The sequence below is a fragment of the Oryzias melastigma genome, linkage group LG4 (assembly GCF_002922805.2).
Source record: "Oryzias melastigma strain HK-1 linkage group LG4, ASM292280v2, whole genome shotgun sequence".
Classification (NCBI taxonomy): Eukaryota; Metazoa; Chordata; class Actinopteri; order Beloniformes; family Adrianichthyidae; genus Oryzias; species Oryzias melastigma.
In genome coordinates this window covers 14,337,995-14,363,171 of record NC_050515.1, presented here as the reverse complement: position 1 = coordinate 14,363,171, position 25,177 = coordinate 14,337,995, and the positions used below count along the sequence as shown (strand labels likewise).

The window sequence follows — 25,177 nt, the reverse complement described above, 5'->3', positions numbered from 1 at the left end:
CTATTGTTTTCATCCTCTCAGCCCTTCACTGCCATGACTCCTTTCCGTACTTCCACCAGACAGGATGTGGTGGAGAACTTTTTTTTTCTGTTACTATTTGGCATTTTCTGCTTAACTCCCAATGTTGAACATTGTTCAAGCATCACTGGGGGATTTCAATGTGTACTATATTTAAAGGTGGCCCTGGTTGAAAATATTTTTTCCAAAGACATCTCGTCTATAGGAGTAGAAAATAACTAGGAATTGAAACCAATGTCAGGAAGTTCAAATGTATCTCATATTAGTAAAAGTGTTGTAAAATAGAATCTATATGACCTCCTTTAGTGTATTTATGGTACAGAGAAAATAGGATAAAGATGAAATATTCAGCAAAGTAGATGTATTAAGATGTGTGAAAATTTTCAGTCTTTTTACTTAAATATTTTTGGGGTTTATATGCTTATTTATTATTTAGTATAAAAAAAATAGTAGGAAAAAACATGTTTTGATGACATTTTTTGTCACTTGTCTTCAAGCATTTAGAGATGCTCACAGTTCTCTTTTTGTGAATCAAGTTTAAAGTCTTAAAACAAAATTAAAGCATAAACAATATAGATCACCGCTACAAATTGTAGCCAAACTGTCCAAAATAACTTGCAGGGACACGTTTTAAACTTTAACTTTCAAGCCCATGTCAAAAGTTGAAGTCTCTATCACTGAAGGGTCTGAGAAAGTAAGAAATCTTCAAAAAAAAAAAATTAAATTCCAGAAACATTTAAGTTTTTTTTTTTTTTGGCATTATACAAGTCAGTTTTACTCTAGGATATTTGTTTTTTAATCAGACATGATCTTTCTAGAGCAGGGCCCTACAATGACAGCGGATACACTTTCTTAAAGCGATTTTCCTTCATATGTGTCTAAATTAGTCATATGATCTTAAATCCTTTACAACTTTAAGGGAAGCCAAATTTTCAATCTTCTCACGTATCCGAGCAAATCTGTGTTCCTCCACTTTGGAGTTTCTTTATAGTTTTTTGGAGACATTTTTGAGAAGGTTACAGATCATCAGCAGTGACAGTTTACGTAAACACTTTTGGCTATGAGCCCGAGTCAAACCGTTAATCTATATTTGTCAAAATGTTTTTAACCCTTTAACACATGTGCCCCACTGTTTATGTTCTTTGATTTACTGTCAACCGTAAGCCGCTTTTGTCCTTTAGAATCTGCTGGAATTGCGTTGATCAAGTTAACGTTTGAAAAATTACAGTACATTAAAGATTTTATGTTTGAGCGTCACTGACGACACCTCAGGTCTTATAGGGTTAAATCTCTATTGCTTCATAAGCGATAGGAAATGAGGATGTTATCATAATTTTGCAAATTATGCACCAAATGATTTAAATTATTGATTTTTCTATTGAAAAATAAGCTGCACATATTTTTGATTTTACTTAATATTTCCATGTCTTTTGTTGATACTTAAGGATTCTTAATGATCTGTCTGTAAATATCTGATTAGAAGTTATGAACCGATTATTGATAATTCATGTAAAGTAAATGGTGAGTGGGATTATATCAATTCGTTTCCTCCCATTCTCAATCATTTGATGCCTAATTCTTCTGTGTCTGACATGACTTTGTAAGGATGTAAACCTCTGTTAATTGTTTATGCATTACCCTTGCTTTGATTGAAGTAGACAAATTCTCATCTATTTTAATGATAAGATTAAATCAAACTATTTGTATAAATCAAACAAAATCACTCAAAGTGCTTTACATAAAACAAAATCACGCACAAACACAAACGACATGAATAATTACTAAAATGATGGAAAGATCAGGGTAACTAAAAATGTGCCAACTTCCAATTAACTTAAAACCAATTACAGAATGTTATCTTAAATGTGTTATTTTCAACTAAAAACAGTCTTCCAGCAACATTTTATTTGTGGTGCTCAAAATTCCCTTTCAGTGAGGTATCATTTCACAGTCTGCTCAATCTAGATGAGATGGATTGGAGTGAAATTTACAAGAATTTTCAACAAATTAGCACATATAGAAAAAAAAAAAAAAACTGGTACAAGAAGAGGAAAAACGTGCAAGAAATGGAAAATTTCTGAACCTTTGCATTTGGAGGTTGTACTGTGACAGGGGTTAGAGGGGAGGAGAGGGGAGGGCCAGGATGGACCGGAAGTCAGCCTCCAGCACCCTTTATAAACCCAAGCCCCTTCACACATCTCAGGGTCACCATTTCTGCCTGAAGCTCTGTGCATCCTCACAGCACAACTTTAGAGACTTGAGGAGTTATTTTTTTTTTTTTTAATTTTAATCTAGATCTCAAATATCTTGTATCTGTGCTGGAGAAAATATCAAATCTGACAGCAATCCTTGTGGATTTTTTTTTCTTCTTTTTTTCCTTTTGGGGCCATCACTTTTCTGCTGAGCTCGCCGAAAACCAGCTGCAGCCATTTCTCCTCCACCTGCCATGTACAGCTCCAGCTACACCCGGGCCAAACTGGGCCCGTTTGAGGGAAGGGAGCCCCTGCGCAGATCCAAAGGGAAGAGCTGCGGCTACTACATGAGGATCGTCTTCTTCTTCTCCTCTCTCATCCAGACGCTCATCATCGTCAGCCTGGTGCTCTTCCTCATCTATGGACAACCAGAGAAGTCTGCAGAGGAGAAGAGGGTCATGGTTTGTGGTTTCATTCCATTAAGCAATTTTAGTCTATATTTCTCTTAGAATATCTAAAAGCAAGCTTTTGTGTAAAAAGCATTTTTTGGATTAAATGTGACTGATGATGTGACTTTGGCTTTGGAATGCAGAGCTGATGCTGCTGATGCTCTGTCTGTTGTAAAGGAGCTGGAGCAGGGATTCAAAAAGCTGAGTGACAATAATGTGCAGCTGAGAAAGGACAAAGCCGATTTGGGAAGTCAGCTGAGCGCTCGGACAGCTGAGAAAGCCGCTTTGGAGAAGGAAATCGAGAAGCTGAACAGGACAGAACAGCAACTTAGAATCAGAATTGTGAGTCGGCATTAAAATATGCAAAATATACACTTTTATTGGGTAACAGTGCATTTTCACACCCCATTATTTGTTATCTTCTGTTTTTACAGGCTTCCTATGAGAGAGCTGCTTCAATAAAGACCTCGCCACGGTGTCCGATCATGCCCATCCAGCCTCCTTCTGCCAATTCCAACAGTAAGAGTCAAATGAGGATTCAAACTTATTGTTTTAAGATAACACTTTAACCCTTTAACACCCAAGATGTCGTCAGTGACACTTAAATACAAACATATTTTAACTTTTTAACCGTAGACACAAGCCGCTTTTCTCCTTTAGAATCTGCTGGAATTACATTAATCGTGTTAAAAGTTGAAAAGTTGCAGTAAATCAAAGAACATAAACCCTGGAGCTCCGGTGTTATTAACATAAATTGAAAAACATGTGTCCACTTCACATTTTAACAGATTTTCCAACCAATAAATATTGAAAAGTCGCATGACTTAATGAGTAAATGTGTCATGCATTCAAAAAAACATGAAACAAATGAATTTTACTTGTATTGCAATTATAAAAACAGCATCCCTGGAACCAGAAATGGGAAAATAAATGAAGTTTGATCATAAAAATCAGAAGAAAACAAAAATAAATTCAAGATTTTTAGTCAAATTTGCACAAACTCCAGATTTTATCTTATTTGTAGTCACAAATTATGACAAATGATATTATATTTATTTGGTTTACCTGTACTGACAGTTTTCCTCTGAAATCTGCAGACGAAGTGAAGGGTTTGCAGAGTGTCATCAATCAGCAGAAAGCTAAGATAGACCTTATAGACTCCAACTTCACTCAGACTGTTCAGTATCTGAGTCAGGAGAGGGACAACGCCCTCAGAGACAGGGACCTACAGCTCCAGGAGGCCATCAGGCTGCGCAAAGACAACACCCTCGTTAAGGAGCAGCTCCACGAATACACCAGGTACCATCAAGCCTTCCTCACTGCTGTCCGAGAGCCTAAGAACGTACAGTACGTGACCTACATTCAAACGGTGGTCTTTCACACCCTTTCTCCACTAGGAAGTGCAAAGAGGACTTTGCGAGTTCTCTGGACGGGATCCAGACAGTGACCAGGGACTTCCTGAACCGCATCAGCGGTCTGTTTCCCCACTACCAGACCTTTCACCTCACCTGTGAGAGCCAGCGGCTGGAAATGGAGAAGATTAAAAGCAGCTGCACAAACCTGTCCAGAGACATTGAGAATAAGTTCCAGATGTATCTGGACAATGTCGGCAAGAAGGTTTGGGAATGCAAAATATTTTTTGTGTGTGTGAACCCTGTGGGGAAAGAGAAATTATTTTTATTGGAATCAAGATCAAATTCAAGTAAAAAGGTTTTAAAAAGTAGTTGTTGGGGTGTGGACCTTGGAAACCTTTGCTTTTATAAATCAATTCATCACAACTTATCTATGGAGCTAATTTTTCTATGGAGCTAATTTTGGGCCAATATTATTTGAAACCCAAATGAAACAGCTTAAAAAAATGGTGTTTGGCCAAAAAAAATGTAAAATGTCTGAAACTTTTTGCTATTCTAAAATTAACTTAATAGCTTTCAGCTTCAAATGTTCTGTTTTATAGGTTTCAAAACTCAAAATTTCAATCTTAAGACTTTTTTTCAGTTTCAACGGTTATTTTTTTTTTTTTACTTTTTGAATCTGAAAATTTCAATTTCAAAACATTTGGCCCCGTTGTGGCGCATTAGGGCGGGGCTTTAACAGGATGTTAAGAAAGGACGTTTTCGATCTTTTCAACGTTTATTTTAACATTTTCAATGTTTTCTACTTTTTCTAAAGATGTTTTCAATGATTTGGACCTTTTCTAAGGACGTTTTCGATGCCTGTCTGAACAGGCTAGAACAGCGTTTTAGACGTATGGTTTATGCGCCATAAAATTCAGCTTTTTACACCCAACTTGGGACAACTTCAGACTATGATAGTACAGACTAAGCAGCCATTTTCTGACCGTAATTATCACAGTTCTCAGAGTCAGTGAATGCACTGGGACTGAAGTTTCCACCCTCATCGATTTTGATTGGTCCTTCGTATAAGCCCCGCCCCAACGAGCCACAACGGGGCCAAAAGCTTAGAAACAGAAAATTTCAGATATGAAAACGAAAAAAAAGAGATTAAAGTGAAAAAAAGATTTGAACCAGAAAAACATTTTGAAATTGAATTTTTGAGTTGTGAAACTCCAAAAAATTTAGCATTTGGTTTCAAATAATGTTGGCCCCAATTTAACTCCAAACTCATTTAATTTTTAAAGCAAATTTATAAAAATTATTGGATGTGGAATTCATTTAACCATGGAAAAGAAGACAAATTAGTGGATTTTTAAAAATCCGAGGTCAGATTTTATAAATGCACTCTGATTCATTTCTCATAAAACAAAAGAAAGGGGAAGCCATTCACTGGTGCGAGGAAGTGTAATCACAACATCGTTCCTGTGAAATATGACTAAAGAGACAGATGTCCTTTAGAGGTCAAAGAGGTGAAGCATGTGGCTCAGCTGATAAAGGAACTCAACTCATCAAAACTGTATTTTATACTAACAAAGGAGCAATAAACTTACAGTGACATCTACAAAAAGGAATGAATCAACTCGATTTCCTCCAACGTCTTTAGTGGCGACAAAGTGCTTTGTAATTGAAGTTTAATTAAAAGAATGTTATGCTAAGAGGTTAGTTTGACATGCAGTTCTTTTAACCCTAACACCTAAAAAGTTATTAAAAATGACAAATAATCTAAATTTAAGTATTTACTTTTACTCTGAAGCAAAAAGTGGCCATATTTGGCTGATTTGACCACTTGTTTGTAACAAAACTACAATTTAATGAACAATCCATCCTATAAACTTCCTGAACAGATAACAGTGTCACATCATCTGCACTGCATTCTCTTATCGGTGACGCAGAGGAAAGCGAACGCATCATTCAGACTGATAAGTTCGGTGAACTGCACACCTCTTGCTTCCTGCTGGAGACATGAAAGTCTCCTTTATAAAGAAATATATGACTTTTTTTTTTTTTGTAGGTGGCTGAGATTCAAGCCCTGTCCTCTCAGAAAGAGGTGCAGAGTAGACATTTGTCCGCCGATTTGAAGCAATGCGAGGATAAGATGAAGGATGCAATCGCCACGGCAACCAAGGAGTTAGAACGCAAGCAAGGGGAGCATGATGAGAAGGTTCATAATGCTTTGAGACACATTACTTTCACTTATTTGTAGATGACAGTCTTAAAGCTAATGTACGAATTTGTCAGGTGGAGAAATTGCTGATTGAGCAAAATCGACTGAGAGAAGAGAAGAAAAACCAAGAAGAGAAGGTGGCCCAGAAAGACAGAGAGATTCTGGATCTGCAGACGAGGCTGTCTAACAAGGTACGAGTGCACACATGCTGTATGAGTCTGACCAACAGAACCACAAGACAAGATGATAATATTTTATTGATCCTGAAAGTTAAAGTCCCTTCAGTTGTCACACATCTAGGTGTGCGAAATTAGTTTTCAGCATTTGACCAATCTCCTGGGGGAGCGGTGAGCTGCAGACACAGCTGCACTCAGGAACCGTTTAGTGGTTTAACCCCCCCAATCCAACCCCTTAATGCTGCGTGTCAAGCAGGGAGCCACTTTAGAGTCTTTGGTGTGACTCGACCTGGATTTGAACCCATGACCTTCCAGTCTTAGAGCGGACACTCTACCACAGGGCCACTGAAATTTCAACAGGAAGGATAAATCAGAGGAATAACAAACATGGTTTTTAAGATCTAGAACGTTTTAAGAGTCAGAAAAGCTGTATACTTTTGAAAACTAAACATCCTTTTGCTTCATAGGGGGTTCCATCTAGAACTGGAGTCCCATATGGAGCTTCACAGCCGGGTGGACAGACTCCTACTAACTTCTCCTCCAGTGGAAACCCGGGACATGGCATCAGCAAAACTCCCACGGTAAGATTGAAGCTCATCTGAAAGTCTTAACAATTTCAGTTCATATTCACACTTACTAGTTTGTGCCAAATAACTGCAAAAACCGAGTATCTCTGCTTCCAAATTCCCTGGATGAACGTTTCCTGCACCAAATTCAACAATAAAAGGAATATTAATGTGTGAGGTAACATTGTGAGCAATGTTTCTTCCTGATGGCCCAAAATAAAACATCCCAAACGGCTTTTTTGTAATATTGTCAAAACATCAATGCCAGAAACAGCAGTTTTATTATGTAACTTTTGTCAATGCTTTGTCTTTCAGATGGGTTAAAATAAGCCCACTTTCCGTGTCTGCCTGTTACCAAACGCCGAACTGAAAGGAAACAAACGTGTATATATATTCCCACCATGAAACTCCTCAGTACAACCTGTAAATAGTTTGCTTTCATATCAACATAAATTTATTTTTTTTATCGTTTCTGCTTGTAAAATCCTTTTTGTTTAGCTGTGAAGTTGATGATGTACATTTTTTCTGGTGTCACTCGTGCTCTGTTGTGTGTTTGGTATAAGATTAACTCTTAATAAAACATAAAAACCCAGCCTCTTCTCTTTGGTTTCTCATATATTTCCAGCATCCTTACATCTGCAGCCATGAGGTGTCCCGAAAACCATAGGTCAAAAGCATAACACTTAAATGTCCCGCTCGTCTGGGCTCAAACGGCTGCTTTTATGGTAAACTAAACTGGAACGAGGAGGCTAATGTTCATTTTTATGGGATATTTTACAAGAACGGAGCTATTACAGGAGCTGTCCTTAATGTTTACGGCTTCCTTTTCCTTTAGAAGCATGTGGTAAGAAGTATGCATGGCTGGAAACAGCTGCCATGGTTTTTATGGTTATTGTGGGTCCATTTTGAACCAAAACAAAACAAACACAAAAAGAACAAAAGGTACAGTCTCCATGTAAAAAAAAAAAGAAAATACCACTAAAAATATTACATTTTGAGAAAATGTTTTAAGCCTAATATAAAGATGTGTGATTCTGCAAGTTGATGCAAGTCCAGCTTTTTAAGTTATCTCTAAATTTGGTTTTTAAAAGTACTTTTTTGCTAAATCAAAAAATACTTCTGCTTGATTCATATGAAATTATGGTTTCTGAAAATGTTTAAGTGATAAACTTCCATGAAAAATGTCAACAATTCTATGATGTGATAATAATAAAACCTAGTAGTGGTTTCTAAAATGTACATTGAATCTTTACAAGCTGAGTGAAACACAAAAGTGGAAAATATTTAATATTTTGTAGCAGTAATGTGCCAAAAAAAACAGTCCTCTTTAGTGCCAATCCCAGTAAACATTAAAAAGATTTAAATTCTCAAAGTCTTCTTGTGTTTCTGATGCATCTATTTGCAATTTTTTATCAATTTGTTTGGATTTTTTGTTAAATATTGATAGACAAATTAAGAAAGAACACATATTGAGACTTTAAAACCAGCATAATTAACATTTTATAAATTTCAGTGTTAGAAATATTTTATATTTTCAAGGAAATATAACATTATGTTCATTTTTTTTACTAAATGTGAATGACCTCTGACCACAAATATATAAAAATAAATGTGACCCTTTATCTTGTTTATACCACTTTTTATGAAACTCCTTTCAGAAATGTGTGAATTACAAAAAAAGATTTTTTCCCTAAGGAAAAACAAAAAAACAAAATTGGAGTTCTTTTCCATGAAACACAAACGGTTCAGGCTCTCTGGTGAATGTGAGCTCACAGGTGAGTTTGTCTGCCTCCTGTCAGCAGGAAATCCTTTGTTTAGCATGAAGTGTTTTGGATTCCATGTATAGTCCCAAACACATACACCCAGTCACATGGTTGGAACTGGTTTGGTCCACTCCTTAGCCTCAAGACGGCCACCAATCAAAACCTCAGGAAGCAGACGGACAGCGTTCATCCGTCTCAGACCAAAGTGTACCCATTGATTCATCCAATTACATAACATTTATTGAAAACTGCTATTTTTATTTATATTTAAACATTTTCTTCATTTAAATTGTTTTTTTTTTTTACTTGGAATTTAGGCAGATCCTTTCAAAAATAGTGACACTTCAATCCTATTTTAAGTATCTCAGAAGTCCAGCTAAATTAATGGGAATGTCAAACAGTCTTTGATCCTGATGATACATTGGGCAAAAAATAAGACACAGACAAACAATGCAAATGACAGAATAAAAAATGTGTATTTATGACAGCTTTCCTGAGCCAAAGACAAAGCTCTGAATACATCACTGCACGACACATTTACGCATTGGTCCTGCTTTCAACTAAACACTTGACTTCTAATAAATCAGTTGGAACATGAAAGAGGAGCAGAGGAAAAGAGCGATCAGAGGGATGAGGCGTGCTGGAGAGTCCTGCAGGGACAGCCCACTGCAGCGCCTGCACTGGGGGCCGTCCCAGGCTGGTCGGGGGGAGAAAGCAGCTGGGGAAGAAAGGTGGGAGTTCAACAAGGAAACATAAATATTTAATCAAGGCCAGATTGACATGTGAACAAAGGGCATGAAGAGCATTGACTACAGAAAAATACCCATTCCCACAGAGGGGAGGGGGGCATCCCAGACTACTTCTTTATTCGTCACTACTTTATGGTGGAAGTATACGGTGATTGCAGATCCTTAAAACTACTTAGGACCAAATTGATTTGGGCAAAAATAGATTTTTTCAAAGAATTAATAAGACACACCTCCTAATAGCTTTGCGGAGAGAGTGTTAGTGTTAGCCTGGGGGCGGAGCAGACTCTTCCTGAAAGGGGCTGTCTCACATTGTGACATCAGCATGTGAAGACCCACTCGTTTTCATGTATGGGAGGGGCTGCTGCTGAGAGCGCAGGTTTTTAGAGGAATACTCAGAAATACGTGAACGGATCAAAATACCCTTTGGGGTTCTTTATAGTGAGGAATCAACAGCATAATACACTTAAAAGCTCAAAAAGTTGTTTTTTCATTGTGTAGCCCCTTCAAAAAAGTCTGAAACAAATCAAACTATGAAAAACAAGCTCTAATCTAATATAAAAACATACATTTTTTTTAAATAAAAAGGAAGTTTACAACATCTTAAGCAAAAATATTTTATTTAAAAAAAAAACAAATCACATAAATGCATAAATTAAATACATAGTTTTATGTTAAATAACCAAAGCAACAAAACAAACAAAAGCAATTACAACAACAATCATATTTTTTTCAGAAAAGTATACAACTATATAAATACAGTGATATTTCTTGGCTTTTGGTTATGATGCTCCATTTTTATCCATAAAGTTTCTGGATTACTGTTTTTTTATTCATCAGGATTCAGCGATTTTCAAATACTTTATTAAACTTAAAGCATTTTCAAGTTACTAAGAGGTTTCAGTGGAAAAAAAGTCCAGCAGGTTAACTGTGAAAACAGCACAAGTCTGACTCTATTCTCCGACCTGATGTTCTTTTTCTTCTGTTATATTTACTTTAATGTCCACAATCTTTGCATTTTATTGCTTTTCCTCATGTGTTTTTTTTTTATTTTCCAATACAGAAGTCTTTGAAGATGATATCCAGGATCTCCTCCGCTCCGAGTTTCCCAGTGATCCTCCCCAGGCTGGTGAGAGCTAGACGGACCCCGTCAGCTGCCAGAGCCAGGTCGGTGTCACGCAGTTTCTGATACTGAGCCAGAGCCACCACGCACTGCTGCAGGTGGGCCCTGTGGCGCGCCTGGGTCAGGGTGGGAGCACCAGACAGAGGGTCACCGCACCTAGAGAGGAAGCAAAAGAACAAAATGGGCTACAACAAACAAAAGAGCCATTAAAAGTTGTGCTTTGATTTGTAGATGAGGGTCAAGAGAAGCGAACTTCCGTCATAAAAACCCTAAAATGTGATCATAAATCTATCTGCAGAGGAGAATATTCAACTACTTTCCACAAAAAAACACTTTTTATATGTACTTATTCAAAGTACTTGCAGTATTTTTGTCAGCTTTGGCTGAGTCAACATGTCTGAAACTCACAGAATCTTAAGTCGGCTGTGAAACACTGAGAGGAAGTCCTGCAGCCCCTCATGAGTCTGACAGGAGAGCAGACACACAGGGGGGAGTCCAGAGACCTCGTTCAGCTCCCGCTCCAGCTCCCGTCTGTGAGCTTCAGGCAGCAGATCTGTCTTGTTTAGCACCAGGAGACACCTGTCTGCAGGAAATGACGTGAAACACCAAAACTCAAAGATTCATTCATCTGTAGGGGACTTGAAGAAAGTGGATTAAAGTACTGCAGCTGGACAACACTCAGAGAAAGTGTGTCTTTTATTTTGAAAGGAAGCCACGTTAACCTTTGTTATTAACTATTTAATGTATTTATTAAAAAAAGGCTATTTTCTCTTTATTCTCAATGATAAATAAAAATCTGTCATATTTTTATAAGAGGTAAACTCAGATTTTGTGGCGCTTATGGCTCTTTAAGTGTTAAAGGTTGCAGACCCCTGATGTAAACAGGGCTAACAAAGATGGTGAATGTTTTTTTTTTAATGTGCACAAACATTTCTGTGAAAATATACAAGTAATTTGTTAGAGGGGGTGATTTATTGACCTTTGGAGGCCGACTCCGTATCATACCTTTGTTGGTCTGCTTCAGGTCAGGCAGAACACTCGTCAGGTTCTCCTGAAGGATGTCTGCAGCTTTCTGTACCTCACAGGGAAGCAGGACAGAGTCCACCACCACCAGAGTCAGATCAGCCTGTTGTACCCTAAAGGAACAGAAATGTTTGAACCCGAATGCCCCTGCAGATCCATCAAAACAAGCCGATGCTCTAATGTTCCCCTTGATCTAAGTACACGTTTCCAGCAACAGAGCAAAGACACATGTCAGAGTTTTCCGTTGTTTGGCTTCACAGAATAATATGAGGCGACTGAAAAAAAAAACGATCGCCGACATGAATTTATTTCCCTGGATGGTCCTAACTTGGAGAAGTGCCGTCCTGCATCCATCCAGTTGTAAGGTAGCAGCAGGAGTGGCAGCGGATGCTTGTACTTACCACATCCTTCCTGTAGTGACCCGGGTCACAGGCTTCTGTCCCGCTCACAAAGTTTCCTACAGAACACTAAACGCCCACCCTTCCCACAGAGGCTTCACGCTGGCCGAACAAACAGTAAAGGAAGATAAAACCTTTATTTTGTCAGGTCTTTATCATCCCACTAATGCGTCATTATCGTTCTTATCACTGTTGTTTTTATGGAATTGATATATCGCCTAATAACTATGGCTTGCCAAGAAGACAAGTACTTTGGGAAACACTTGACATTAATGTTTTCTGACAAGAAAATGTGTCATATTTAATAGAAAATTTGTTTAATTTAACTGTTGAGGTTAAAAGAAGTTTGTTAAACACAGAAGTTTCAATAAAGCTTTGAAACATTTTTATTTTATCCTGTAAATCAAACACGTGCCCTAACACACATATCTGTTCTGCCTTGACATAGACATAAGTCTCCCATACATGATCAATCTGTTAACGCCGGCCCTTCATTATGCAATCTCCCAAGTGTAATTGTCTCATGTATTTATACCCGAGTCTCAGCTTTAGTATAAACTCTGGCAGTTACACAGACACTACAGAAATGACTTATTTCTTCCTTTCTTTGTTTTCAAGAACACTGGCCTCCGCATTCGTTTGCCTCGTTCAATTAGTCACGTGTCAAAAGTTGCTGAAGCAGCGGTCATGTGTTGCTGAATCCTGAGGAGGCAAAAAACCCAGAAACTTCAGGTGAAAACCCCCACACACCTCGACGTCCTTATGCAAGGTGTTGCAGGCACAGTGGTGGTAGGAGGATGATGTGGGCTTGCTTTGTAGCCACAGTTTCTGAAAACCTTGTAGACGTCAGTCTATGTTAAATCAGGCAGCTAAAGCTATTTTTTTTAACTTGGCAGTCACATGACAGATACGACGTCACAGAACCTCAAATCTTATGAAACTAGGAGAAATAGATCTAAAAATTATGGGAGTATTCCCAGTAAGGTCTTTAAATTTTGAGGATTTGATGCTCAACTGTCAAGCAAAAAAATAATGCGTCTGTTTGAGCAAAATTCATCAAATAGAACTACAAAGTTCATGTACAGCCGCCTTATTCCACCTCATCTTTTGACCTACTTTAAAAGTCTTCCCAGAAGTCGTTTAATTATGATTATGCAGCTGTTGGCCAAATCTAGGACATCGTTTCTGCAGAGCGGCAGGAGTTCATCAGAAATTCACCTCAGAATTGTGGGTGGAACTGTTGGTGCGGAGTAACCCCGCCCCCATTCCCCTCGACGTTATGGAGATAGAATGGAGCAGGTGGCTGGTGGACCACCTGGCGTATTTTGCACGTAACATTTAAGATATTTTTTTGTTACATTCTTTTCTTCAGCTTCTCTTTTTTTCACAACTATTTGATGAAAAAAAAATGCATAGAAATTAAAATTTTAAGCTTAATTTTCTTTACATATGTCCATCATCATGAAAAAAAATGCCACAAGAACATGTTAAAACAATTTTTAAAATAAAAAGACTATGAGTACTATAGTATAATGCACAAGTCTCAGAACTAGCAGTGAGCCATCTAGTGGCTACCTGAGGAACTGACTTGACAAGCTACTTTTTTTTTTTTAAACTAACCTTAGACGAGGTGAAATGTTACCAGAGGAGAACTGTGTGAACCTAAAACAGGGGACACTTCATGAAAGAAGGGAAGAACACCTAAAGTCTAATAACAGCATACAGAAATGTTTTTATAGTGGTTTTGGCTGTTTGAAGTGATTCTACAGAATGAAGAATGTGTATTTGGTTTTCCTTTAACTTTTCTTTGAGTTAATGTAAGACCCTATAGCAAAAAATTCTAAAAATGCCTTGTTATGTATACTAAAAGTTCTTCTTTCTTTGCCACATAATTGTTCTATAACTTTTTGTCAGTACTACAGCTTAAAAAAATACTCCTGTTATTTAACAAATGTAAGAGACTTCAAGACCCACCCCAATGAAAATGGTCTTTTTTGTGTTTTTAACATGTCCTTGTAGCATGTTTCTCATAGTAGAGGACCTATATAAAATAATTTACGATTAAAACAGTGTTTCCTGAATATTTCTTAATCCAAATTGCGTTTGATCAGAAAACCGGATGCTTGAAAATGCTCAGACTAGTGATGCAGCTACTGAAATGAGCGTGCCAAAGTCTTCTATCCCCCTGCGTGCATCCTGGCCCGCTTATGATAAGGTGTGCGAGACATAATGAGTGTTCAACACTCATGCTGGCTCTAAACTGTACGGCTGGATTGATTATTGCTTATTTTTGCACTGCTACTGCGAGTTTGAGGCTATAACCTCAAGTTTTCGGCAACAGGAAGGGGGGCAGATTGCTCTGTATCAACAGTACCCCCCACAACCTAGAATTATACTTCTAATGAGTGTAATTCTAATTCTAATTCCTAAAAAATAGGTCTAAAAACTTTAAAATCAGACTTTTTAAGATAACCGGAAACAATTTTACAATAGAAAAAAATTATGGTTGGAGTGGGACTTTAAATCGAACATTCTATAAGTGAATAAATGTTACTTTATATATATATATACTCCTACCTCTCTCGCGCCCGGCGAACCCCCTCCTGCTCTATCAGGTCTGTGCTGTCTCTGAGGCCAGCTGTGTCACTCAAAAGGACGGGGAAGCCACCGATGTCCAGCACCGTCTCCACCACGTCTCTGGTGGTTCCAGCGATGGAGGAAACAATGGCTGCCGGTCTTTGACCTGAAGTTTAAAAATTTTTAAGTTTAATTTACCCTAGCACACTTAAGTATTCTACATCACATCTGACAAATTGTTTAAAGAAACTGATGTAAATATAGATGCTGCTCCACCTATAAGGTGAGTTCTTGAGGGTTCTGAGTTGTGGGTAACTCCAAACAGGAAAATCTGAACAATCTATTACTCTGATAGGAAGCTGAGATGTTCTCCTGCCAAGTTTCAAGCTTACAGAGTTGAGATTAATTGATTGTAAATGATTCCAGGAAACAATATTCCATACAAACATGATGTTACAACAACACAATCTCATTAGGTTGACGACACTTAAGTGTAAACGAGTAGGAGAGTGGGAGCAGAGGTGATTTATAAATACATCTTTCATTGCAGGCAGTCCTGCATGTTTGTGTTGCTATTGTGGAAGGAAGCAAATGTTGAAAGTTGTGACGAGTTATGCAATAAAGTAAAATGAAGGTAGAAAATCCTGTTTTGTTAAAGCCAACAAATACTTTGGTTATAGTTGTAAATCTGAACCAAACTGCTTAAGGATTTACCTCCATGGAGCTTATTGAGCATCACTGCTGTTTCAGTTTGGACTTTTTTATCCTATTTTCATATTTTCAGAGTCCAAACTTGCTAGAGGTGAGTCTTAGCAAATGGAAGCATCGTTTAGTTATAATCTCCTCTTCATGCTAGCTCGTCTCTTACAGAGCGTGTTGAGGAGGCTGCTTTTCCCGGCGTTGGTGGCTCCTGCAATGACCACATGGACTCCGCTGCGAAGCCGCTCGCCTCTTCTCTCGTCCTTCAGGTGTCGCTCAATTTCTGCCTGCAGACTGACCACCGAGCTGTCCACTGTTGGTGGTGACAGGGAGAGAGGGATGTGAAGAGGAACTTTGACGTTCACTTTGATTTGTGAATTATGCTACTGTTTATTGGCAAAATATAAACATAAAAAATAAAAAACACATACAAATATAAAATACTAGGTTTGGGAATTAATTGAAAAAATTAACTAATTAATCACAAACCTAGGAAAAAAAATGAATCGCGATTATAATTAATTTTTGGTTATAGTATTTGCCAACCACTTATTATCTGCAAAAAATCACTATGAAATCACACACAAAACTGTATATTTAGATCATTTATTTTTAATTAATGCTGTCAATCAATAAAAATAATTAATCAGATTAATTACACTTTGGGATTGTTATTAATCACAATAATTGCAATGTTTTACTAGGTACATTTTATTTGACAACATGTGGCTTTTGAACAAAAACAGGCCAAAGAGAAAATGTTCCCTTCATTTTTATTGTCTGAAATATTTAAATTTATCAAGTGTTATTTGTGTGTGCAAAACTGACATGCAGCCATAAGGAACGAACCTAAAAAAAGGACAAAAAAGTTCCGGTCAAATAGGCCAGATGCTCTATTTCACTGCATAGGCTGCTTTTAATTTTTCCTTCATCTTTTTGACAAAAATAATAATTACAGGTAAACCTTTCTTTCTGAACTGATGCTCTATGCAACCTATCATGACGATCAGAATATATATCGCTTTCATTTGCCGCTGCAGTCGAGGTTCAGTGCCCTGTTACCGTGACAACGCCCCAGACCATGGATGAAATAGTCTGCTTTTTGGGAAAAGGCGATCTAAATCGAGAAAAATAGCAAGAGTAAGGTACTAAAATGCAATTGAATATTTATTTGTTTTGTATGTGACCATGTATATGTGGGATAATACCAAAGTGTTTTAAATTGAATATTAATGCGTTCATATTTTTTGATTAATTGTGTTCGTTAACATGTTATTGGCTCTAGTAAAAACTCTAAGTTAAGTGCTGTTTTTTTTAAAACTCGGTTTAAGCAATGATACAAAAACAAGTAGTGGTTCCCACGCTTACAGAGGGGATATTTCACACTCCATAAGAGCTTTAGATCCGTCCAGATGACAGACAGACAGACAGACAGACAGACAGACAGACAGTAAGCTGGGCGCTTGGAAAGACCTGCAGTCAGCACTATCCTGATGGGTTATCTCTAAAGCAAAGACAAATACTGTGTCTCTGGCCTTCTCTCCACACTTCCTAAGGAAACTGTCTTCTGTGCAGTTTCATGTTGTGGTTTCTCCCTGAAGAGGAGCAGCAGGCCAAACTCCAGGCCAGTCAAAGAGGCAAACAGGAAAACCCACCGGAGTCCTCCGCCCTTGCAGAGACACAGAACCTGCAGACCCCTTCACCTCCCTGCAGAGCGCATAGGACGGCCGTGCTGTTGTTGTTCGGTTCAGATGTCAAAGTGCACGCTTACCTCGCTCTAAGACCCCATCCTCAATGAGCTCATCCTCGCTGAAGTCAATGAAGGCCTCGACGTGAGCCAGACACTGCGGGGAACACGGAGAAGCAAGAGAGCAAAAATGATTCATTCATTTTAGGTTATTTACAGAATTTATTTGAGGATTTTGTTTATCCAAGAGTGAAGTTCCAGCTGGACTTTGGTGAAAGCCAAGAAAAAGAGAACTGAGATATAGGTCTTCCCTTGTGTGTCGGGTGTGTCCGAAAAAAAGGATCTTCAACACTGGGGACATCTCTGTTAACTTCAAACTGAGTAACATGAGAAACAAAGAGGTTCACCTCGAGGACAAAACACAGCGGGAGAAGCAGAGGGAGGCGGTCGGTGCTATCCAATGCAGACAGTCGGATCTGGACTTTAGGGAAACTAAACAAACTCTCCACAAAAGGATGGAACAGCCCAGACTGAGCACCTGAAGGACAGCGGACACTCCTTTGAAGACAATAAATTCACATTCTGAACAGATAGTTAGAAAGAGGAGTGAAGGAAGCCGTCAAGATGGAGAAAAATGATCTTCTCTCCCATCTTCAACCTTTTTCACCAGCTGAGACCCATCACACATGAACAATAAACCGTAAATGATCCCCCCACCTCCTCTGATCCACACTGATTATTCACATTTACATCTCCTCACATGACATCTAACTATTTTACTTTTTGTCACAACTCTAAAGCAGTCTGCACATAAATTAACATCAGCAGAAGGAAGTAAAGAAATCACTCAGAAAGCAATGAAATGTCTTTTATAACTGCAAAAAAGCAAAAACAGCCCCCCTAGAAATATGTCAACATTTTACCTCATTGGCAGAGTTTCTTTAAGTAAGCAAAAAAGAAAGAAGAATTTACCAATAATTATTATTTTAAATAAATAATTCTAGTCATAATGACATAATTTCTCAAACTAAGATTATTGTGCTAAAAAAACTTTTTGATAAAATTTTTTTTTGCAAGACACAAAATAAGACAGGCTCTTTCTACTTTCTTTTTGCAGTGCAGAATGCGGCAATTACATGAGCTTGATATTAATCTTCACAGATAAATGTCGGGACCCATAACTCCTCAAATCACCAGAGTAATGTCTGCTATTTAGTCAACATGAAAGAATCTACAGTGGAGCAAAAAATTATTTAGTCAGCCACCGATTGTGCAAGTTCTCCCACTTAAAAAGATGAAAGAGGCCTGAGATTTTCATCATACTCAACTATGAGACAAAAAATCATATTGTCAGAGTTTTAAAGAATTTATTTGTAAATTATGGTGGGAAAAAAGTACTTGGTCATTAGCAAAAATTCCTCTCAATACTATATCCCCTTTGTTGGTAGTGACATGACTCAAATGTTTTCTGAAAGTCTTCACAAGGTTTTCGCAAACTGTTGCATATTTTTTGGTCCATTCCTCCATGCAGATCTCCTCTAGAGCAGGGATGTTTTGGAGCTGTTGCTGGGCAACACAGACTTTCAACTCCCCCCTTTTTCCAGGACCTTCTTATGAAGCTCCTCCTTCATTACCTGGCAGTCTGTTTGGGATGGTTGTCATGCTGAAAGAACCAGCCACGGTTCATCTCCAATACCCTTGATGATTGAAGGAGGTTTTCTCTCAATATCTGAAGATTCTTTCTTTACCCGGATCAGTCATACTGGTCCCTTAAATGCAAACAACCCCAAACCATGATGTTTCCACCGTCATGCTTTACAGTAGGTTTGGTGTTCATTGGATGTAACTCAGCATTCTTTCTCTTCCTAACACGACGAGTAGAGTTCTTACCAAAAAGTTCTATTCTGGTTTCATCTGACCATGGGACACTCTCCCAATCCTCTTCTGGACCATCTAATGCTCTATAGAAAACTATAGACGGGCCCGCCTATGTCCTGGCTTTAGCAGGGGGACACATCTGGCACTGCAGGATTTGAGTCCATAGTGTGTTCTTGTGATCATTTTGACCCCACAGGGTGAGATCTTGCGAGGAGCCCCAGATGGAGGGAGATTATTAGTGTTCTTGTGTGTCTTCCATTTTCTAATAATTGCTCTCACAGTTGATTTCTTCACAATTGTTGGAGATTCAGTCTTCCCAGTCTGGTGCTGGTCAACGTTTTTGTTTTTGGTGTCCTTCGACAACTCTTTGGTCTTGGCCATAGTGGAGTTTGGAGGTTGTGGATTGGTGTCTTTTAGATAGATAACAAGTTTAAACAGGTGTCATTAATACCGGTAACGAGTGGAGGACAGAAGAAAAAGTTACAAGTCTGTGAGAGACAGACATTTGCTTGTCTGTAGGTGACCAAATACTTATTTTCCACCATAATTTGTAAATAAATTATGTAAAATTCAGGCAATGTGATTTTCTGGATTTACTTTCCCTCATTTCATCTCTCATAATTGAGGTTTACCTATGATGAAAATTATGAGCCTGTCTCATCTTTTTAAGAGGGAGAACTTGCACTTTATTGGTCATCAACTCATCTTTGCATCCCTCCCTTTAAATAACTTAAAGTTGACTTGTGTATCCATCATTCCGAGTGCTTATTTTACTAATAAAACAGTAGCAAACTATTTTCTCTCTGATTTAAGCCTGTGTAACTTTTTTCAGCTCTTATCTGTTCAGTGTGTAGGAACACAATGCTTTGATCTTATCCGCCTATAGGCGCAGTCATCTGAATTCCATGCTATAAGTTAGTTTTATTTTTGGTCAACATTTTTTTTTTTTTTTTAACAGGCTGATCTGAACATGTGCCCTTCTGTTTAGTCTTCCTGTGGTTTGACCTCACGGCAACATATTTGTAATTCGAGTTAATCAGCAGTACAGAGGAAAAATAGCCTCCGCATTTCCACACCAACAATGATCCCTATCTTGATTAACATAGCAGAGCATAAATACAAAACGCCGAACAAAAACAGGAAGCATCTGATCCCCACACTTAACCCCATCCAGAAACAGAAGGGGTGGGGGGGGGCAGTATGTTAAAAAGCTGCATTGTCAGGAAGTCCAATGGACATCCCATCAACGCCGCCATGGTACACATTGCATAGCTCAGATAAGGTGTGCTCTGAGGAACAGTTCAAAGAAATGAGCCTCTGAAAGTCAAAGCGCCTCAAGGGAGAACACCTGGATTTGTTGTGCCAAACTGTTAATGGAAACACAACGGATAACAGTACGAAGGCTTTTATCGGCTTCCAATGAGATGAAAATCCTAACAAGAGTCGAGGAGCTTCAGAATGCCTCACAACCAGGAAAATCTATGTTTTTGAGATGTATAAACAACACATTTTCCACTATGACCTGTGAATCCGAACCAGAAAAAGATCAATTTCAGACAGTCTGTCAGTGATTCTGAACACTAATGAAAATCCATTTATAAATATATACTAAAAATACCTTAAATTGCTGCATCTAAGCCTCTATCCAGCACAGAACAACAGAAAAATGGTTCAAGTCAGTGATTAATGCAGAAACTCAAGAAAAACAAATAAATGATCAGAACCAGAATGATTTTCCACAGAAACATGTACCAATAAAGTTATTTTAATTATCACTATTCCACAGAACATGTACTACGTGAACCTGTAACATGAAAACAGGAAGCTTGAGAGCTCTTTAGAGGCAGCTGGAGAGATTTTTTTTTAAAAAGCAACAAAAGCATTGTGTGTGGGTGAGGTCTGACCTGCAAGCTCAGTACAAACAGGTTCTTTCCAAAGTCTCTCTTGAGGGGAAAGCTGCAGTACGAATTGTTTCTGCTGTCAGGACGGTCTAACAACGAAATGTTTTCATTTGGAGACTTCTTCAGCTCTGGAGGTCACTGCTGCCCACCACTGTGGTTTCATGCAGGGATTTGTCCTTGATTTTTTTTTTTTAAACCTATATGGAGCTAGGATAAACTATTTGGAATTATGCTCCAGTAAAAACATTACAACTGTCCGCCCATTCAGAAAGAAAACCTTCATGAATGAAAGGCAGCTTCCAGTTAAGACGTACTCGTTTCAGCCTGTGGCTCCAGTCTTGATAGAGGCGTTGGAGATCTCCAGACATCTGTCGAAGAGCTTGCCTTCGCTGAGCTTCTGTCTCTGCATGGATTAGATCTCCAAGTCCTTCCACCTTTGGGGAAAAAAAAAATCCGATTTAATCTCAGCAGGTTTCATTTGATTATTTCTTGCAAAACAATTTAGAATGTGATGCCATTAAAGTGATTTTTTTCATCATATTATACAAAATTTCTTATTGTCAGAGTTTAGAGAAATCTGTGACATGCTGCTGATCAGATAATGTTCTATATTAAAAGTTTTAACATTTACAGCACTTAAAAACTTTTTTCTGTTTTGGATATTCACTTTTTTTAAATAAGAGCGCACACTAAAGCAATAACAGTTTACATAAATTACTTCCATAGTGGTGCAATAAATGTATTAATCTCCACCATTTATTAACCTTTAGACAGAAATAAGCCAAGCTAAAGAAATTCAAAAGATTATTTTCTGCAGTTTTGGATGAGATGAAAATGATATAACCTTTATAGTTTTACAACACACAAATGGGGCGTTTTGGTGAATTTTCCTTGCCTCGGTTAAACCCAGCTTTCCTGCTTGAAAAGCCCTTCGCGTGAACTCCCCAGCTTCGGCAGGCCTCATGCCAGGCATGCTTCCTGCAAAACGTGCACACAAACAAAAACATGAACAACTGGTGAGACATGCAGACCGGATCACAGAAACGCAGACACGGCGCATGATCAAACGCAGGGTCACAATGTCACTTCAACTTAAGAACACAAACAGGCACATCTGCAAGTTCTCCAGGTTGCAAATGCATTATGCTTTCAGCCATCTATCAAATCTCATTAAGAGGCAATGGAGAGGATAACTCATTTTTGGAAAAAGGGGTTTTAATATTTGATCAAATATTACACTATTTATTAAGCTATCAACAAAAAAATATCTTTTGACTTAAAAAATACAAACTATTTAACATCCACTTTAAATAACTTTGATTTTGTATTAAAACATTTAACAACTATTGATTAAGCCATTTAGTACATTAACTTCCCACTTAATTCTCCATTTTAACTTGTATAACACTGCCCTCTGGTGACCAAGAGAGAGACTGCAGGAGTTTCTTGTAATTAAAAAAACTGCCTCATGCAGAGCAAATCACATTTATCAAGCGTCACAGAAAAAGGTTAAGCATTACATACAGACATAATATTCAGCAAAATTATTTTATTATTTTTATTTTTTAGTTACCCAGAGCCTGCAGGACAGCCGTAATCACGGCAGGGCCTCCGTGGATGTGGAACTCAACACTGTCTTCTCCTGTAAAACTATGAGGACCTAAAACAATGAAAGGAATTATACCTTTGAGTCGAATACTAAATCTTATTTCACAAATACTTGAGAAATTACCCAAAGATATGAAGTTAGATGGGAAAATGTTGATCAAAACAGTAAAGCAGAAATTGTACTTCAGAATAAAACTAGTCCTGAGTAAAAAATTGAGCATACCAGGATTAAAGATGGGTATTAAACATGTTAAAAACATATTAAACAATTGAAATAGCAATAAAAAGCATTTATTTTTGAGGAGGATAGTTCTAGTGCCACACAATTTTTACAGTGTTATGGCATCAAGTTGATAGGACCAAATCACAAGTATAACCTACAATTTTTCTTTGAATTATACAACTGTCTGGATTTAAAAGACATAAAGGATCACAAATAAAAATTTGAATAAGTTACACTGGTACCGCACCAGGAAACCAAAGGACCAGGCCACGGTCCAGGATCTCTTTGGAGCTGGGGTCTGTGATGCTGCGTAAGAGGGCTGTCCGTGGAGAAGGCAAGTGGCGCCTTAGTCCCGCCATGCATCTCAAAGCCATGGATGAGGCAGGACCGCTGATGCGTACCACAGCCACACCACATTTGCCATGACCGGATGACAGCGCAAAGATGGTGTCTGCATCTGCCAGGCCAGCTGGAGCTCCACTGAAGGTGGACGCAAGTTGATATAGAGCAGGTAGTCCACTGGAAAGGAATGATAAACGTAGTTATTCTAGCTAAAGCACAAACACAACACTATCTAATTAACAATTTTATTAAATACATTCAAGGATTAAAAAAAAATCATGATCAGTTACATGAAACTGAATGCTTAACAAATAGTAAACATTGTGCAAATTAAATAAATAAATTAGTATTTGCTTCATCTACATCCTAAAAATCACATAATTTATCTTTAAAATGGCTACAAGCAGTAAATAAACGTTGTGTAAATACAAAACAAACCTTTTCCTGTGTGTGTGGACAGCAATTTTACGAATTTCCCGACAAATACATAAAAGCGGTAACATAATTTCACAGCAGTGAACTAAAAATGTAACGTATTAACTTTTCGTCGCCTTCTTGTCTTTGATTCTAAAACTTACACTGCTACAGATATGGGCATCTTAGCACCGCTGACCCAGTTATCTAATATCAAGATAGCCAAGAAATGTGATGACAGCGGGGAAATGTCGATACATAAAACAAACGGGATTGATTTTCCATTGTTAAATTCATAAACTTGTGCTCAGTTATATTTCAACTCACGTTGCTGTCTCTTTACGCATGCGCCGCCTGCTGTAAATGATTGGTCAACATTTTCCACAACAGTGGAATATCTTATTTTCTATTCGTTTATCTCACGTCAATCAAATTTAAGCCTCGCCCCCTGTGCGTCATTAAATATCTTCCGTCAAAGCATGTTCCCTTCTTTTACGGTTCCTTCCTGGCCAGCACGTTTTTAAAATATTGACAATTAACATTAAAGTTCACAAACTGCCAAAATAATGTACTTTGATTCGTAGTCTTTAAAAATCTAATCCACCTAATGCTATGCTGTTTTGTAGTGTCGTTATCAATTAAGCAATTTTATTTAAATTTGCTTTATAATTAATTTATAAAATGTAATTTAAAAAAAGGAAAAGAAAAAGTTTTAAACATGTTTTATACTATGATTAAGAATATGCATATAATTTGCTTGAATAAAAAAACATTATTTTTTTATTCAAATTTATCTCAATTAATATATTTCTTGTTTGGATGTTATCATCCATCCATTATTGACATATATTTTGCCAAATGTTTTATTTTATTCTAATTTATTTTGCTGATCTCCCTGTGTGAAAATAAATTAGCTGATAAAACTTAAATGCATTCATTTAAACTCATTTCAACAATAGAAATAAATTCAATAAAACACAAGTAAACAATGACAATAAAAACATTTGAAACACTACAAATTCACAACTATTACTTTCAGATTATTTATTTGAATCTCCTCTTCTGGCAACATAAATACAACTTTAAGTTTTAGATAAATAATATAGAAATATAGATAAAAACTTACTGTAACACCTTAGGGTTTGGTGTTCACATCACATTTTGGTTTATATTACCAAAGCTGTTAATTCTGCTATAAAACTAAAAAAACAAATAGAAATAAAAAATGATTTTAAGCAATAGCTTGATTCTTAAAATGTTTAATTGTATTGAAATGAGTTTTTATGTATTTACTTCATCATCCTCACAATTATTATTATTTATCTGTTTAAATTTACAGCCTTTTTAATTGATTTCTTTGTTTAGAACAGTGACACTGTGGTAGAATCACTATGGCAAATGTTCTTATTTTTACAGGACGCACACGAAAAACATAAACACAACGTATAGACTGCACATGCACTTATGCGTGTGCCCTACTAAGTTGCCTTGCACCTGTCAACCCAGAGGATGGTGAGTAAGCACAATCTCTCCTCACACTGGGTACTCCAGAGTTGAGCATCACACGAGGAGGGAGGGCTGCACACGGAAACAAAGGATCCAGGAGAAATGGCTGAGAAAAGAGACTGTCTGTATGCAGAAGAGGTTTGGCCTGAATCCAGGTAGCAGTTTATAACCTAAGATCTCAATAATTTACCAGCCTCACTATGTGTGCGTGCACAAAGCGTGACAGCTGCCACCTCGCAGCTGTTGGGTACAGCCAGTGGACTGAGCTGGAACACTGTCAAAGAGGTCGTAGATCTTATTACAGATGACGAAACTTTCTTTGTTAAGGAC

At 37.6% G+C, this 25,177-nt stretch overlaps 2 protein-coding genes across 4 annotated transcripts; one reads left to right on the top strand and one right to left on the bottom strand.

Annotated features, from left to right (window-relative positions):
* The first annotated feature begins 1,548 nt into the window (after window positions 1-1,548).
* Window positions 1,549-7,551, top strand: plvapb (plasmalemma vesicle associated protein b). Its single transcript, XM_024278181.2, has 9 exons — window positions 1,549-2,671; window positions 2,837-3,001; window positions 3,094-3,178; window positions 3,757-3,958; window positions 4,057-4,276; window positions 6,065-6,214; window positions 6,292-6,408; window positions 6,861-6,974; window positions 7,275-7,551. Exons 1-9 carry the CDS (start codon window positions 2,465-2,467, stop codon window positions 7,281-7,283), a joined length of 1,269 nt encoding a protein of 422 aa, XP_024133949.1. The 5' UTR covers window positions 1,549-2,464; the 3' UTR covers window positions 7,284-7,551.
* A 2,765-nt stretch (window positions 7,552-10,316) lies between these two features.
* On the bottom strand, window positions 10,317-23,810 carry gtpbp3 (GTP binding protein 3, mitochondrial). Of its 3 annotated transcripts, none has more exons than XM_024279416.2 (11): window positions 23,669-23,810; window positions 22,833-23,104; window positions 22,328-22,414; window positions 21,650-21,732; window positions 21,069-21,188; window positions 17,060-17,132; window positions 15,458-15,601; window positions 14,590-14,755; window positions 11,597-11,727; window positions 11,000-11,174; window positions 10,317-10,747 (listed from the first exon to the last, which is right to left on the bottom strand). In XM_024279416.2, exons 1-11 carry the CDS (start codon window positions 23,686-23,688, stop codon window positions 10,516-10,518), a joined length of 1,503 nt encoding a protein of 500 aa, XP_024135184.1. In that variant the 5' UTR covers window positions 23,689-23,810; the 3' UTR covers window positions 10,317-10,515. The 3 variants fall into 3 exon arrangements, with proteins under 3 accessions (XP_024135184.1, XP_024135183.1, XP_024135182.1); XM_024279415.2 differs by having other exon boundaries at window positions 23,506-23,717; XM_024279414.2 differs by having other exon boundaries at window positions 23,366-23,710.
* Between the last annotated feature and the right edge of the window lie 1,367 nt (window positions 23,811-25,177).

Excerpts from the sequence above, each read along its gene's own strand:
- plvapb (XM_024278181.2), top strand. The coding sequence starts at position 2,465 with ATGTACAGCTCCAGCTACACCCGGGCCAAACTGGGCCCGTTTGAGGGA. Across the intron at positions 2,672-2,836 it reads CAGAGGAGAAGAGGGTCATG|GAGCTGGAGCAGGGATTCAA; the intron begins GTTTGTGGTTTC and ends TCTGTTGTAAAG. Across the intron at positions 6,409-6,860 it reads AGACGAGGCTGTCTAACAAG|GGGGTTCCATCTAGAACTGG; the intron begins GTACGAGTGCAC and ends TTTGCTTCATAG.
- gtpbp3 (XM_024279414.2), bottom strand. The coding sequence starts at position 23,430 with ATGTTACCGCTTTTATGTATTTGTCGGGAAATTCGTAAAATTGCTGTC. Across the intron at positions 22,415-22,832 it reads CCTGGTCCTTTGGTTTCCTG|GTCCTCATAGTTTTACAGGA; the intron begins GTGCGGTACCAG and ends TCATTGTTTTAG. Across the intron at positions 17,133-21,068 it reads GGAGCCACAGGCTGAAACGA|TGTCTGGCTCACGTCGAGGC; the intron begins GTACGTCTTAAC and ends TGTTCCCCGCAG.